General features: G+C 42.2%; 1 protein-coding gene across 2 annotated transcripts; it reads left to right on the top strand.

The window, feature by feature from the left end:
- Positions 1–592: 592 nt before the first annotated feature.
- Positions 593–12,706, top strand: tbc1d10b (TBC1 domain family, member 10b). Of its 2 annotated transcripts, none has more exons than XM_074655969.1 (10): positions 593–1,079; positions 2,519–3,679; positions 5,192–5,291; positions 5,393–5,500; positions 7,552–7,658; positions 8,134–8,248; positions 10,460–10,525; positions 10,607–10,796; positions 11,360–11,514; positions 11,653–12,706. In XM_074655969.1, exons 2-10 carry the CDS (start codon positions 2,538–2,540, stop codon positions 12,586–12,588), a joined length of 2,919 nt encoding a protein of 972 aa, XP_074512070.1. In that variant the 5' UTR covers positions 593–1,079; positions 2,519–2,537; the 3' UTR covers positions 12,589–12,706. The 2 variants fall into 2 exon arrangements, with proteins under 2 accessions (XP_074512070.1, XP_074512071.1); XM_074655970.1 differs by having other exon boundaries at positions 644–785.
- The last annotated feature ends 2,842 nt before the right edge of the window (positions 12,707–15,548 follow it).

The raw sequence follows: 15,548 nt of genomic DNA, 5'->3' as shown, positions 1-15,548 counted from the left end.
ATACTACTGTAGTACTTATTACTTTTAATTTGAACTAACTAATTAAATTATTAAAAAAATTATTTGTATGTTATTTTTTCTGTAAATTTACCTCTAGGGGTGGGAAGAAGGCTGGACCTGTCTCTGTGTGGGAGTGGGAGGCGATGTGTATGTGTGTATTTATGTATGTACATATTAAATGCTAAATGTAAGATATCATTTGTGTTTGTAATCAATCCTTCTGAACACTGACATAATTCATTTGTTAATTATATTTTTATCAATAACCTTAATCTGCAAATTAACTAGAACTAAAAGTATCAGATAGGCCTGTAGTAGAGTAAAAAGTAGCCTACAATATTTCCCTCTGAAATATAGGCTAGTGGAGTATAAAGTAGCACAATTATAGAAATACTCAAGTAAAATACAAGTACCTAAAAGTTTACTTAAGTAAAGTACTTGAGTGAATATACTCAATTACCTCCCACCACTGTTGCCTAATGCATTGTTAGTGTTCAATAACATACAGTATATCTCTGCTGTGGAAGGGAGGCTCCTCTACGGTTACGTGCGCGTCCCCGACGACATTGACGAGAACCCGCACGTAGCTGTCAGTAGGAACTGCAGGCTGCTGGTGCTGGATGTTGGATGTTGGATGTAGCTCTGCTGCTGCTGCTCTGCTGTTTTGGATAAATTAAACAAAGAAAGAAAGTAATTTTTTTGTGTCAGAATGAAAACTATTTCTTGCAAGAAGGTTGCTTGAATTTGGCGAGAATGGTCGCAGCAAGTCCGCATGTGTAACCGAGGTAACAGACACATTCAGCTAATGCTAATGCTAATAGCCACATTAGGCTAAAACAAGCTAACTTAGCTAGCTGGTAGCTTAGCAACTAGCTAGCTCCGTCAGCTCTTCCAGGTCCTCTCTCCGTTCAGAGGTTCCTGCTCTCCGGTGTGTCGGTGTTTTGTCGTGTTTTCACTTCACGGAGAGGAGGTTGTTGAACCGGAGCTGTGGCGGGGGGATCGTACGGATAGGAACCCCCCTGGCTGGCTGTCCTGTCCAGGCTCCAGGCGGACGGATCACACTGACACGCCGGTCCTGGGTGAGTTGAGCAGCGGGGCTGAAGTTGTAGTTGACCGGGGGCAGCGGAGTGGACAAGGCCTAGGACGCTGCTCGGCCAGCGGCCTGGCAGGCAGGGAGGGAGGGAGGGAGGGTGGGTTAGGGTGTTGACTATTAGCTATTAGTGAACCAGAGCTCCTGTGGGCTGAATCGGGAAGTTGAGTCGCTTCGAGAGAGAGAGAGAGGCCTCTAGAGAGGATATGACAACAAAGTGGCTGCTGTTATTAGCTGCTAGCTGTCTGGAGGAACCTGCTTCATCAGCACAATACTGGATCACTATGGTTGTCAGGGTGGTTTGTTGATAGTTAAATGTCAGTTACATCTGTAGAAGAAACAACAGTAATGTCTGTCTTTCACCCTGGCTAGCCTGCTGATAAAGTAAAATTGTGTTAAAGTGGGATGTTAGAAGTTAGTTGTAAGCTTTTTGATGTTGTTGGTGTGCTGAGAGCTGATTTTATGTGCTTTACTGAAATAAAGGCCTCTAGAGAGGAGATGACAACAAAGTGGCTGCTGTTATTAGCTGCTAGCTGTCTGGAGGAACCTGCTTCATCAGCACAATACTGGATCACTATGGTTGTCAGGGTGGTTTGTTGTGTTTCATTCACCCTGGCTAGCCTGCTGATAAAGTAAAATTGTGTTAAAGTGGGATGTTAGTTAGTTGTAAGCTTTTTGATGTTGTTGGTGTGATGTCTGCTGAGATGTCAGTGCACAGTTACATCTGTAGAAGAAACATACCAACAGTAATGTCTTTCTTTCACCCTGGCTAGCCTGCTAAAATTGTGTTAAAGTGGGATGTTAGAAGTTAGTTTTAAGCTTTTTGTTGGTGTGATGTCTGCTGAGAGCTGCTTTTATGTTCTTTTCTGAAATAAAGTTGCTTATATATATATTCTGTAGTAAAGTAATTTTATTGTATGATATAGGCTTCTGTGTAGCAAAAGAGGAAATGGAAATGTAGCTTGGCCTTTTATTGTTTGTTGCAAACATTATTATTTGCAGAAATAATCCCATAACGAATCAGATTTGCAGTTACAAGTGAAACCGATTAAAGACTGAATTCGGAGTATATAAGGCGTGTATGTTTTGCACACTGTCTCCCCAATCATTTCCATGATTTCAAAATATATTTCACTTCTTTAGCTGCTTCTCCAAATTCTCTGATCCAATTTTAAGAAGAGGAACTCTGTGCCTATTTTTTATAGACAATCCTAGAAGTCTGATTTTCATAGACACTTTACTCATCTTTTGCATCAAGCGTTGACTTTTAGAGTTGCAGGGGTCATGACTTGTTGCTGAGGAGATTTGCATCTCTATTCACTATAAAACTAATTGTTTAACTATTTATTACAACATTTATGACTCAACTGATAGCTGCTCTCTGGCAAAAGAGAACTCACCTTCATAATTTTCTCTCTATTTGTAAAGGAGAGATCAGAGTGGAACCATGGCCGAACTCTACTCCCTATCCCCATCACCCCCTGCATTGGGTGATCCTCATGCAACTCTATCCATCCCTCCGTCCTCATCAGTGCACCCTGCTACAAACAGCCCTGCTCCAGAGTCTGCCAGGGAGATGCCCACACCCAAGTCTTCACTCTATAATGACAAATCGTTGACTGGAAACACTTCTGCAGCACCGTCAGGGGGTTCACCCATGACTCCCCACCCACCCATGATTCCTCCCAAACCCACTGCTGAGACCCCCCTCACATTATTGGTACAAGAGGCTGCTCCACAGAGAGAGGAATCAGCAGGGAAAGATGCAGAGACTGGAGGTCATGTTATTCAGCAGGAAACGATGATCAGTGACCCACCAGCTGCAGAGCTCTTGAATACTGAAACAGAGACCCCAGCACTGTCAAGCGAGCCATCAGCTCAGAGCGAAGTGCAACCGGCATCCCCCTCTCCTGAGGTCAATCCTGGTCCTAATCTATACCCCAATGTGCATGTCACACACAACACAAATCCTGTCATGGATGAGGGTCAATTTACAGCAGGCCAACCCCAAATCACTGCAGCTTCCATTCCCACTCCCATTTACAATCCCAATCCCAATCCCACTCCCACTCCCACTCCCACTCCCACTCCCACTCCCACTCCCACTCTCACTCTCACTCTCACTCCCACTCCCACTCCCATTCCCACTCCCACGCCTGCTCCTCCAGCATCCACTGATACGGCAGCATCAGCAACAGCCGAAGAGGAGAAACATCAGCCACTTCAACAAGCACAAGTCCTTCAAAGTCAGCCTGCTCCTCCTCCTCCTCTCTCCCCAAAGCCTGACATTCACAGTGAAGCAATGAAAGCAGCGCTGCCCAACACCCCTACCAGAGCCGAGCACCACAGCCCTACTGTCCCACTGATTCAAGAGCCGGCCTTCCCGCTGCCCTACCCCAGATCCCGGCCGGCCCCTGACACGCTCAGCTATCTGGAGTCAGCCAGCCTGATGTCGGGGACGTTGGAGTCTCTATCTGGGCTTGGAGAGGACGGCAGCTCTATTGGCTCAGACTCAGAGATCAATGGCATGACTGTCAGACGCACTGATAAATATGGCTTCCTTGGTGGGAATCAGTACAGTGACACCGGGTAAGTATTATGACATTAATGTTTGACTCACACTCCTGTCCACTGTGCAAAATATTGATCCCTGTGTGATTTCATTATGTCTGAGATGTTCTGAAATTGGAGACGCATATTCAGTATGGCTGTTTGAAGGAGGGGGAAAAAAGACACTTCTCTTTTTTAAAGCTGCAGTTGGTAACTTTCAGAAAATATGATAAAAAGTTATTTTTATAAAATTGTCACTATATCCTGGTAGTAGTGCATGAGACAGAGGGAAATAAATCATGTTCATCTCTGTCCTCCTCTGCTCCTAATGGCATTTGCAAGACATTTGCACAGATTATCTATCATGCACTACTGTCAGGATATTAGGGCTGTCCCGAATACCATTTTTTTTAACTTTGAAGCTTCGGTGAGAAATATTCAAAGGTATTCGAAGCTTTGCGGCATGGCACAGCAGCAGGCTGACATGTTCTTCTGTCTGTCTTCATCTCCCCTGTTTCAGTGCTCGGGACAGTGCCGCTGCCGCAGTACTGTACTCACACGCACCTCTACACACAACAGCGATGTCCGTCTGAGAATAACTAATAATAATTAATGTTGAATATGAATAATGAATAATATTGTCAGATTATTCCTTATTTCATGGGCTATTTGGGGATTTATACATTATTCTTACATACTTATATAAAAACTAAACAAAAAACGAAGCATTTGAATAGTGATTTGAGGTTGATTACCGTGGCAATGGTTGACGCTTCGAAGCTTCGAAGCTTCGAAGCTTCGAAGCTTCCGGGTCAGTCCTACAGGATATAGTGACAGTTTTATAAAAATAACTTTTCATCATATTGGCTCAAAGCGACCGACTGCAGCTTTAAGGTTCCATGCAGACAGTTCACGATTTGCAATATGAGACATCATTAGAGGCCAGATAACTGGTTTACACTGATAAATGTGAATCCTGCCTATCTTCCTTTTAATCAGTCACTTTGCCTTTCCTGAACATCTTATTCACTGATTCATCCATCTGCCCCAAAGAGATAGTCCTCCTCTTTTCTCTGTCTCAACCTCTCTTTCCTGTCGTCCTCTCCTTCTCTGCTGCTCTAAACATATCCGTCCATCCTTTATCTCCCCTTGGTCTGACTCAGATAATGCTGAGAGCGTTTTTGTGACTCAATATGTACTGACTGTGTGTCTCTGTGGTATCACCTCTCACGCCCATCTGCTCTCTTCCTCTCTTTTCTGTCAGAATTGCTTCTACTTTTCTGGCAAGCTAATTGCTCTTCCTCTGTTGAATAATTAAAACAAATATTGATTTACCATCAGTAGTGGCATTCTGATCAATGTTAAGGATGTTCTGAATCAATTGAGCAATTCAGCATAATGTTGTACAAATGAATGTAAGAGAAAAACTGAGGTAATTTATTTGTGCCTTTTAGAGTTACAAATGTCGGAACCTACCAGAGTGTGAAAACAAAAAGAGTACTTCCCAGTTCTGTCAGTGATGTAGTCATTTTCTATTACTCACTATTACAGTGAAAAGGACCTTCGAGTGGAAGTGGCCAGACAGAGGGAGGTAAAATGGCTTGACATGTTCCACCACTGGGATAAATGGGTCAAGCATCGCTTCCAGAAGGTATGCATCAGCCTTTCAGATGTGTTTTAAATATACTTGGCTTGGTTATATTTGACGTACTGCCAGAGCTAATACCTGTTTTGTGCTTGTGTGCATTAAAGGTGAAGATGCGCTGCAGGAAGGGGATTCCATCTTCTCTCAGAGCCAAAGCCTGGCAGCTGCTGTCCAACAGCCAGGAGCTCCTGGACGCCAACCCTGGAAAATTTGAGGTATCACTGTGACCATGTTGTCTTTTTAACTTCATCTTTATGCCTCAGCGCCAGCTTATGTTTTCGGGTTGTCTGTCAGACCCATTCTCGTGAACGTGATATCTCAGGGAACACCTTGAGAGAATTTCTTCAAATATGGAATAAACATCGACTAGGACTCAAGGATGAACTGATTAGATTTTGGTGATCACCTTTGATCACCAAAATCGAATCAGTGTGACCTCACAAAACGCGTCTTTGGCCATAAGTCAAGAATTCATATGCTAATTTTGACAATTTCGCACAAATGTCTAATAGGATAAGATGATGATGTGATGACATTTTAGACAGATATGGACTTAACACAGAGGCTGAAGGGTATAACAAAAAACATGAGGTCTAAGATGCTGTCATCAATTCACACAGACAAATAGGCAGGTATAATTCATTATACATGTATTCAGGCCCCCACTATCTATTTTAAGTAATTTTGTTAGCTATTGATATGCCTCTGCGCAGGTGAATGTAGTTTTTTTTTTAAACTACATTTTAGTCTTGTATTTTTTCATCAATAATATTACATGTTGATAGCGTCACAGTCGGAGTTTTAATGGTGCCGTCTCATCATGGAAAAAAAAGGTTGTTGACGAACATACTTAGTCGTAGTTTTCGTTAACAAAATTAACACTATTGAAGGCAAAAAGGAAAAGAAGATTAAGAATGTTAAAAAAAAAGCACTAAAGAGTGTACTGAGAGTAACGATCCCATTTCATTCAGTATCTTTCACTCTTGTCTTTCTGTAGTCAAAGGGAGTGAGTTGTGTTTTCCATGGAGCGTAAATGATTGACAGTGTCTACGAGACGGCTCGTAGCAGGGAGGTTTCTCTGAAGCCAGCATTTCTTAGATATCACTTTACATGAACCGTAAGGCTCATCTCCAACTGTTCAACAATACTAGTACTAATAAGTAATACTTAATTCTCATAGTCCTGAAAATGCTTTTGTTGCCAGTCTTCCACAAATGCATTTACATGGAAATATAGTTTGATCTTTTATTCTTCAAATCTGCTCTCTTAATTCTTGAACTTCTCTCTCTCTGTTTGTATTAAGTTGCTTAAAGCTGTGTTGAGAATATTTAAGGACAGTGAAGAGTCTGCAGTATTTTGATTGAGTAACTGGCTCAAACTGGGGTCCATTGTAATGGGACTCTGTGGCCAATTTCAGCTTCAGGGGTGCTAAAGGGGCGCAAGCGCAGACCTAGCGAACTGTAAGCCTCTTATCAGGACCGGTAATCCTGCCTGCCCTGCCTCCGTGTCCACGTTGGAGGGGGGTCTGGCCTCGGCTGGGTCTGGGTCCTAACAGTCTGCTTAATATTGTTTGTGTTGTCTGAGGAAGATTCTCAAATGTGGTTTCATACAGGCCTCTACAGTCTGATCCACTTTGATGGCTAATTTAGAAACTGACTCCATGAGCCAGAGACAGAAAACTTTGAGTTTCGAGTCCTAAACAAGTCATAATGCTTTCTTCACCACATGTAATGACATTTTAACAGCAGAGTAACTGGCACCAACTGGCGCTCAGTAACGTAACGTCATTTCTTCATGGTTTTCTCCTGCAACGTGATTGGATGCTGTTTGATTGGTTCAAACAAAGTGGATCTGGTTTTTAGTGTATGATAATCAAACCAAAAATAAAGAGTCCAGAGTTAAACAAAAAAAAATGCCACTTTTCAGGGATTCAGCAACAAAAGATAGAAATTCAGTTTGTTCAGTTCAGTTATTTCCCCCATGAGTGAAACCTCTTCCCAAACAAAATCAATAAAAGATCTTTCAAAAAGTAAATAAACCCACTATTTCCAATGCTGTTGGCGTTACCTCCGATACTGAGAAGTTGATTGTCTTTGTGCACACACTTTTTAAATAACATATTTTTCATCTTTGGGCTTGGGGGAAGGCATCAAGTATTTTCAAGTCAAAAGGCTCAAGTCCAAGTCATGTGACTCGAGTCCACACCTCTGCCGTGAGTTAATGAGAATTTTCCTAAAACTTGTATCTAATGTTTTTCTTACTGCAGGAGCTGGAGAGAGAGCCGGGAGAAGCTAAATGGCTGGACATTATAGAGAAGGATCTCCACAGACAGTTCCCCTTCCATGAGATGTTCGCTGCTCGCGGTGGCCACGGGTAAAAACAAAACACAGCCACAGTGTGTTTTACATCAGAGTTGACAAGACAAATACCTGCACATTGAATGCAATCCTCAAATTGTATGTAACTACTAGCAGACAATTGATCCTGGAGTAACTGATTACAGGATACAAGAAGAAAATTTGAAGTAAATACATAAAAAATAGTAGAACAATGAATTCAAAAAGTGACAATGTCATACAGAGAAGTATACCAATAGAGGATGTATAAAATGAGGAAATTAATGAAAATCGCAATACATATTACAATATAATAAGATTGTCTTTTAGAGGATAAGTGATTGAGATGTAGTGTCGAGATTCTTTTATTCTGAAGTGTTTTCGGAGGCCTTTGTCTGCAGTTTGTTTTACCCAGATTACTGTTAGTTTGATTTACATTACTCCCCTCATGAGTCAAAGTATTTTGGTGGATTTGACCACCGAATGATTTAGTTGTTTGTTCCTTCCTGCAGACAACAGGATCTGTACCGGATCCTGAAGGCCTACACCATCTACCGGCCTGACGAGGGCTACTGCCAGGCCCAGGCTCCAGTGGCTGCAGTGCTGCTCATGCATATGCCTGCTGAGGTGAGGGGCTGAGCCATCGGGGTACAGGTTCTCACTCGGTGGTGAAATGAAAAGGGTTCATCACTGACTACGTTTACATGCATTTTTTTTGCCCTTATTCCTACTAAGCTGTTTACATGGCTAATGAACATTTTGATTCCACTAATATTCCCGTTTACATGCAGCCGTGCATACTCTGATTAACGTAACCGGTGGCGAACACAGCCTCTCTCTTTCATTCTTTCAACCACCTTCTTGAAAAGGTCGGCGTTGCGATATTTGCACACATCCAAAAACCTGTTTATATCCAAGTCTTTCATAATGTTTAAAAGAGGGTATGTTTCTCCTTCCGACCAGAGATGTGGGCTTTCCTTTTGGGCATGCATCTCTGTAAACTGTTGGCTAGATGGTTTGTGTACAACGCACAGAGCTGGCTGTAAACAGGCAAGAGGCCGTGTGTCGCAAACTGCCGTAAAACCCCCAATTGAGACGCATATTCTGAATGCGCTGTATACATGTCTAAAGAATGCTCCTAAAACCTGAAAATATTAAAGTATTCTACATGTCTTAATCTGAAAATGCTCAAGTCGGAATAAGGCCTAACTTAAGGCCTTTCAAACTGAATATGCTGTTTACCCGTATGACCCGTATCAAATTGAAAATATTGTCATATTCAGAATAATAGTGGAATATTAGTGTGCATGTAACCGTAGTCAATGTCAAATTACTTTACAAAGCGTCATAAATACACAAGCTGATATTGAGTTGTGTTGAATTTCTGTTGCCACCAATGGACCTTACTATTTACTTTTGTGTTACTTGATCCCAAAATGCCTCCAAACCCCAACACACATCACCCAAGACTGTGTCGTAGGTCAAATGTCCACTGTGATGATTTTACATGAGACTAAAGAATTTACAACTTGATTCCAGACCAGTGGGCTCACAGGAAGATGAGTTGATATCACAAGATGCAGTTTGTTTTTGAGTATCTGGATCATAAATCGTGGTATGCTTTTGTTTAAAGCGTGATCTTTCTTTCTGTTTATCCCTCCTCACTGGAAACATTAATCACAAGAGAGCTCATAAGAAAATGAGAGTGGGCGTGCGAGAAAGAGAAACAAAGCGCTAAATTAAAAATAGCAGCAGACTAGTGAAACTGCTGAAACTTCACTGACCAGACGGAAACAAGGTGTCCTGCAAATACAGACAGGACTCAAGTTACAGTTTCTTTGATCAGCCGAACGTTTGACAGGAAGGTGACCACACAGACCAATCTGCATTCTGACAGTTTGAAACTGGCCCATATATAAATGTGTGTCTGTGTGAGGGTGTTTGGTTCTGATGTAGCGATACTCACGTAGCAGTGTGTGTTATTTTCTCTTGACGCTGGGACAGTTGCTGTAGTTGACGCCTGGTAGCAGCAAACGAAGCGTGTCTTTATCTACTGTAAGTGTTGTCACAGTTTCAATTGCAGTCGTTTTCTGTTTAGCAGAAGGACGGGAAGGGTGTATATATAATTTTTTTTTCATACATCACTTTATATCTCCAAATCACAAAACAGCCTCGCCATCATTTATGCACAACAAATACAGGAAGAAGGAAGCATGAGAAGATTTAGGGGCCATTCACATGCCACCTTTTTTGTGCCCTCAAATCCATTGTAGTCAATGTAGACGCACGGAAAGGCACACTCACAAGCGAGAGTGACGTTGTCGCGATGCGCAAGCGTTTCCTAGCAGCTATTTTTCGGGGTGTGACGGCTGCACCCCGAGATAAAAAATAACTCAACTTTTCGATGAGGATGTGACGAGGAACAACCAATCCCAGCCAGCAGATATATTTTATTTCGTCTGTAAATATCGGTCTACGGTTAATATATGAAGGAGAAGTTAAGCATTTTAGTGCAGGATCATCTGTCCACGGACTATTTTACTTGCTTCTCCCTTTCCGTCCGAGGACGTCACAACATCCGGTTGAAAGTTCAGCCAAAATGACACAGAGAAATCAAGCAGTAAAGCTACGGTGCTGGAAATCCATTTATCTTTGTTTTGACTTTAATCAGTGAGGCTTTTACTGCTAAATTACCGAATCTTCATCATCATCGTCATCGCAGCATGCAGGTTTTGGTTGCTTATTGACAACAGGTGCGACAGGAGACATAAATGTGGGAATTAATGCAATCAGTGTATTCATAACCTTAACTGCTATAATTTGGTTCTGTTTTCACAGCAAGCTTTTTGGTCCCTCGTCCAGATATGTGAGAAGTACCTTCCCGGCTACTACAGCGCTGGATTGGTGAGTGAAGGGACCAAATCTTTTTCCAGACCTTCGTGTCAGTTTTCTCAGCTCTATTGACTTGTCATTTCTGTCTTGTAGGAAGCGATCCAGCTGGATGGCGAGATCTTCTTCTCCCTGCTGCGGCGTACGTGTCCGATGGCGTACCGCCATCTTAAGAAGTTCAAGATTGACCCGATTCTCTACATGACTGAGTGGTTCATGTGCATCTTCTCACGCACCTTACCCTGGGCCAGTGTGCTGCGCGTATGGGACATGTTCTTCTGTGAAGGTAACATTCATATCCACACGGTTCAGACAGCTTGTCTGTTTATAACTGAACTGTTTACCGACATTTACCTGATGTAAGCTGCTGATGAATTATAATGATCTGATAAGAAATTGGATCCATATTTATTAGGGCTGTCAATTGATTAAAATATTTAATCGCGATTAATTGCATGATTGTCCATAGATAATCGCGATTAATCGCAAATTCATTGTCCACTTTTTATCTGTTAAACATTTACCTTAAAGGGAGATTTGTCAAGTATTAAATACTCTTATCAACATGGGAGTGGGCAAATATGTTGACATGGTTGGCACCAATGGATTCTTTAGGTTTTCTAGTTCCCGGGTTCTACTTCACTCTAGCTTTAAAACTGTAAAATCACAAGTTGCGTTGATGCGTTAAAGAAATTAGTGACGTTCAAACAAATTTGCGTTAACTTTGACAGCCCTTGCATTTATACTTGCTTGAGTTGAAATGTTTTCGTCAGTTTTAAGAATTTATCAAATTCAGTTTTATTTTTGCTGTGTAGTGTGACAGAAACCTGACTAAGTCTCTGGTTGTAGGGGTGAAGATAGTGTTTCGTGTGGGCCTGGTGCTTCTGAAACAGATGCTCGGCTCTGTGGATAAACTTCGGGAACTACAGGGCATGTATGAAACCATGGAGCGTCTAAGGAACATCTCACCTGACGCTATCAGAGAGGACATCTTGGTACAGGAGGTGGGTCTCACATACACAAACAAAACCTGCTTCTGTTTTTACTCAGCGACACGAGTTATGAGTCACTTCGTCCTGTAGTGAGTCTAGTCAATCCTCACTTCCTCTGTCTGTCTCTACCCTGTCTGATGTGTCGTCCAGATCATCATTCTCCCGGTGACGGAGTCACTCATAGAGAGGGAGTGCAACGTCCAGGTGAGGAAGTGGAGGGAGTCCAGAGGGGAGCTGACTCACCAGCCAGGCCGCCGCCTCCACGGTACGAGGGCCATCTTCGAGTACAAACGCCGCGCTGCCTCCATCAGCTCTGGCGGCAGCTTCTCTTTCTTGGGTACTTCGATCCCTCCGCCAGGACCCCTCAGGGCCTCCTCCAGCCTCCTCTCACTTCCTGGCTTCCGCAGGTCCAAGGCTCCTTTCCACTCCCACACCAAGAAGGGCTCCTTCTCGGGGCCTTCAGGGATGGAGGGCCTGACGCAGCAGTCCCGACCTGCTATGACATCAAGCCCAGAACGAGGCCCCATCCATAAACCACCTATGCCTCCAGGGGCAGGTCAGAGGGCACCAACACCCCAGATTCGGAGCCCCTTAGTCGCGGGTGCGGCTGGCTCATCACGTGGTCCTGCTCAGGCCTCAGAAGTCGACTCGGCACAGGGCCAGCCTCCTGCTGCGGCCCCAACAACACAAAGCACAGCACCGCCGCCCAGCGTGCTATCCCCCTCCCCTAAGATCGTCTCTGAGAAAATCACTCCCACTCTCCCTTCTCCTACGGCAAACAACGCACCTCTGCCGCCAGTTACAGATTCGAAAAAAGAAGTGGCGCCGGCGGCTGATGCCACAACCGGAGAGGAAGAGGTGGTGAAGAAGAAGAAGAAGAGCAAAGAAGACAAGAAGAAGGAAAGGGAAGACGAGAAGAAAAAAATGAAGGAAAAGAAAGAAAATGACAAGGCTGAAAGAGAGAGGCTGAGGAAGGAGAAAGAGAGGCTAGAAAAAGAGAAGAAGAAAGGGGGGAAGAAAAAGGACAAAGGGGGAGGAGAAGCTGAGGACAAAAATGGAGCTGCAGCAGCGAGAGATTCGGCCTAGTTTCCACCCTGTCATTCCAGGATAATGAAAAGGGACGCTGAACAAAAAAAGAGGTCAGGGGAACAAAAGACCCCCAGACACAGAAAGAGTGATTAATAAAAAAAAAAATGGGATAGCTTCCTGTATAACGCATCATTTCAAAGACGTAATGTAGTCCCGGGACTATGGTGGAGAAAACTGGATCATGGTTTTAATAGCACTTCGGTGGGCTTTTTGCCCCTCGCTCAATGATTTCTTTTTCACCAAGTTTTAGCAAGATGGGACAAATTTCCTTTTTCAACTGGAGCATGGACTGTGAATTATTACAGGTTACAGTCATTATCTCTTTTAGTTTTTTAATTCTTTTTGTTTTCATTTTTTTATTATTTTAATCAGATTGATGACAGTGGTTAGACTCAAAGGATTGTTGAACTGAAGGTTTGCAGAAGTAGTTCTGGTGCCATAGAGTATGTAAATAAGAAGTGTAGCTACAGTACATAGGATCCTGTTAGCACTCCACATGCCCCGTCATTTCTCGTCTGTTGACAAGTGACAAAAAGAAAACCCTTCGAAGTCGTCTCAAACACAGGCACTGAAGGCAGAAATGCTAGTAATGTTGTTGAGGATGTATTTATTGTCATGTTAAATGTTGTGAGTGAGTGTGTGCCTTAGTAGTGTAGTGAAATGTGTTACTGTTCTCTTTGTGGCCTCCCTGTTTGCAGTCTGTTCGTTTTCTCTCAAGTCAAACCATTTAATCCCGAGTGGTTCTCCCCAAATTCTTCTGGAATAAATCTGAAGGGGGAAATTGACACAGAAGACAAGAGGGAGACAATTAAGAATACAACCAGACATCATGAGGTGTGTTTTGACAAAAGAACACACAGGGAGCGTTTTATTGTTTTTATTTCAATATCTTGTGTCTGAGGTTGATTTTTGCAAAAAAGCAGGGGCAACATTATTGATAAACTGGTTGCATGAAAACCTGCAGTACCCAGCAGAGACTGTGCACGAGTCCTGCAGACCAAATCTGTAAAATTAGTATTATTTTGACAAACAAAATCCTACATGTGTATTTTTTATTTAGCCAAATTTCAGCATGGGTGAGAAGAACCCATTAGAATGTGATTTCAAGTATCTTAAAGAAAATGAAGGATGATTTTTGCACTTGTGATTTCGTCACAAAGTACCACTGAAGTCGACCACTCCGTTAGTGTTGTGACGTAGAAAACGCGATTCTCAACAGGCCGGTGTCGTAGTTTGAAGTCTGCCTGGAGGACCTATAGGAAGCCACTTGACTGGAGGTGCCAGGTGTGCCAATGTAGCATTAACCTCTGATCTCTGACCTTCGGGCTCTGGTGTATTTATGTACAAAGTGGTTAATTTAATCAAATATAGTATATTATGAATTATTATTATTATTATTTTGGATCTGACTATTTTTCTATGTGAGTAAGACACCTGGTTGACTGGAACGATGGCCGACTACACACTGTGTAGCTGCAGGGGGATCATTTAAGTGTTTAATTTCTTTTCTTTGCACGCCAAGTCCTCTGCTTTTACACAACAAACTCGATGCATGTCTTTTTGCTATTATTTAAGTTTACTGTCACTGTTGGTTTGGTCAACTAAAGGTTCACGAGTCTCCAGTTTACTGAAGTGTAGGGCTGCAACTAACAATTATTTTCATTGTCGAATAATCTGTCAACTATTTTCTTGATTAATTGGATTAGTCGTTTGGTCTATAAAATATCAGAAAATGGTAAAAAAAAAAAAAAAAAAAAAGTGTTTCACAAAGCCTGAGATGATGTATTCAAATGTCATGTTTTATCCACAACTCAAAGATATTCAGTTTACTGTCATAGAGGAGTAAAGAAACCAGAAAATATTCACATTTAAGAAGCTGGAATCAGAGAATTTTTACTTTTTTTTTCTTAAACAATTACTCAAACCGATTAATCGATTATCAAAATAGCTGGCGATTTAATTTAATAATCGATTAATGGTTGCAGCTCTACTGAAGTGCAGTATTAAATTGACTGAGTGGAAAAATGGGCCTCCGACAGAACAAACGGCAAGTGATTCAGACAGAACGTTTGGAAGTTGAAGGTTTTAATCGTACTGTTTAATATACTAAGAGGTGATTTATGAGCTTTGAATAGTTCTTTAATTCGACATCTTGAGTGTGTCTGTCTCACCAAGTTGTGTTCATGATGACTAATAACTCCCTAACCTATTTACACTCAGTGTTCTGTACTGTTAACATATTTATGCATACATTGAACTGCACTGAACCCCATCAGTATACGATGAATAGTGCCAGGTAGTTAGTGTAAAACCATTTGATGGCAAAAAAAAACATTGATGCTCTTTAACTGTACTGTTTTTGTAGTTAAGGATTAGAGGGACTTTCGTGTAATTGTAGCCAACATGTCCTGCATTTTCATTGTTTTTCACAAGTCTTTACATGGCTGTCATTCAAATATAGAAATATCACTCCCTCCCACAGATTAGTGTTAGTGAGGATAACCTGAACACATCTATGCAAACCATCCTCCATCATGACTGTTGATGGTGACAACAGCACTGATTTCACCTCTGATCGGTGCCGTGGGAGAAAATGGATGTTGTGCTTTTTCTGAGCACACTTTCACGCCCGTGGACGACAATAGTTTATGAGCAATAGGTCCTCACAGCTCATGTCTTGATGTCTCTTATTTCAGAGGGCTTAAGCCGCCGTGATGATCAAATTAATAATCTCTCTAGTTTATGGAATCGGCACTGCAATACTGAGGACGAATCCGTTTTTGTCAGGTCCTTTGTGCATTTCTGCATCGATCCTGCAATCGTTCCTCTTGATTGCAGTTGATTGGGATTGACTACCCACTAATGCAAATATTTGAAGAAGCGTTTCAGCTGTTTTTTTCTTTCCCCCCCCATGCCGTTACATCTTTTTGTGTTTTTTAAGTTTACATTGTCACTCT

The sequence above is a fragment of the Sebastes fasciatus genome, chromosome 13, assembly GCF_043250625.1.
Source record: "Sebastes fasciatus isolate fSebFas1 chromosome 13, fSebFas1.pri, whole genome shotgun sequence".
NCBI classification, from domain to species: domain Eukaryota; kingdom Metazoa; phylum Chordata; class Actinopteri; order Perciformes; family Sebastidae; genus Sebastes; species Sebastes fasciatus.
This window is presented reverse-complemented; position numbering and strand designations above follow the sequence as displayed.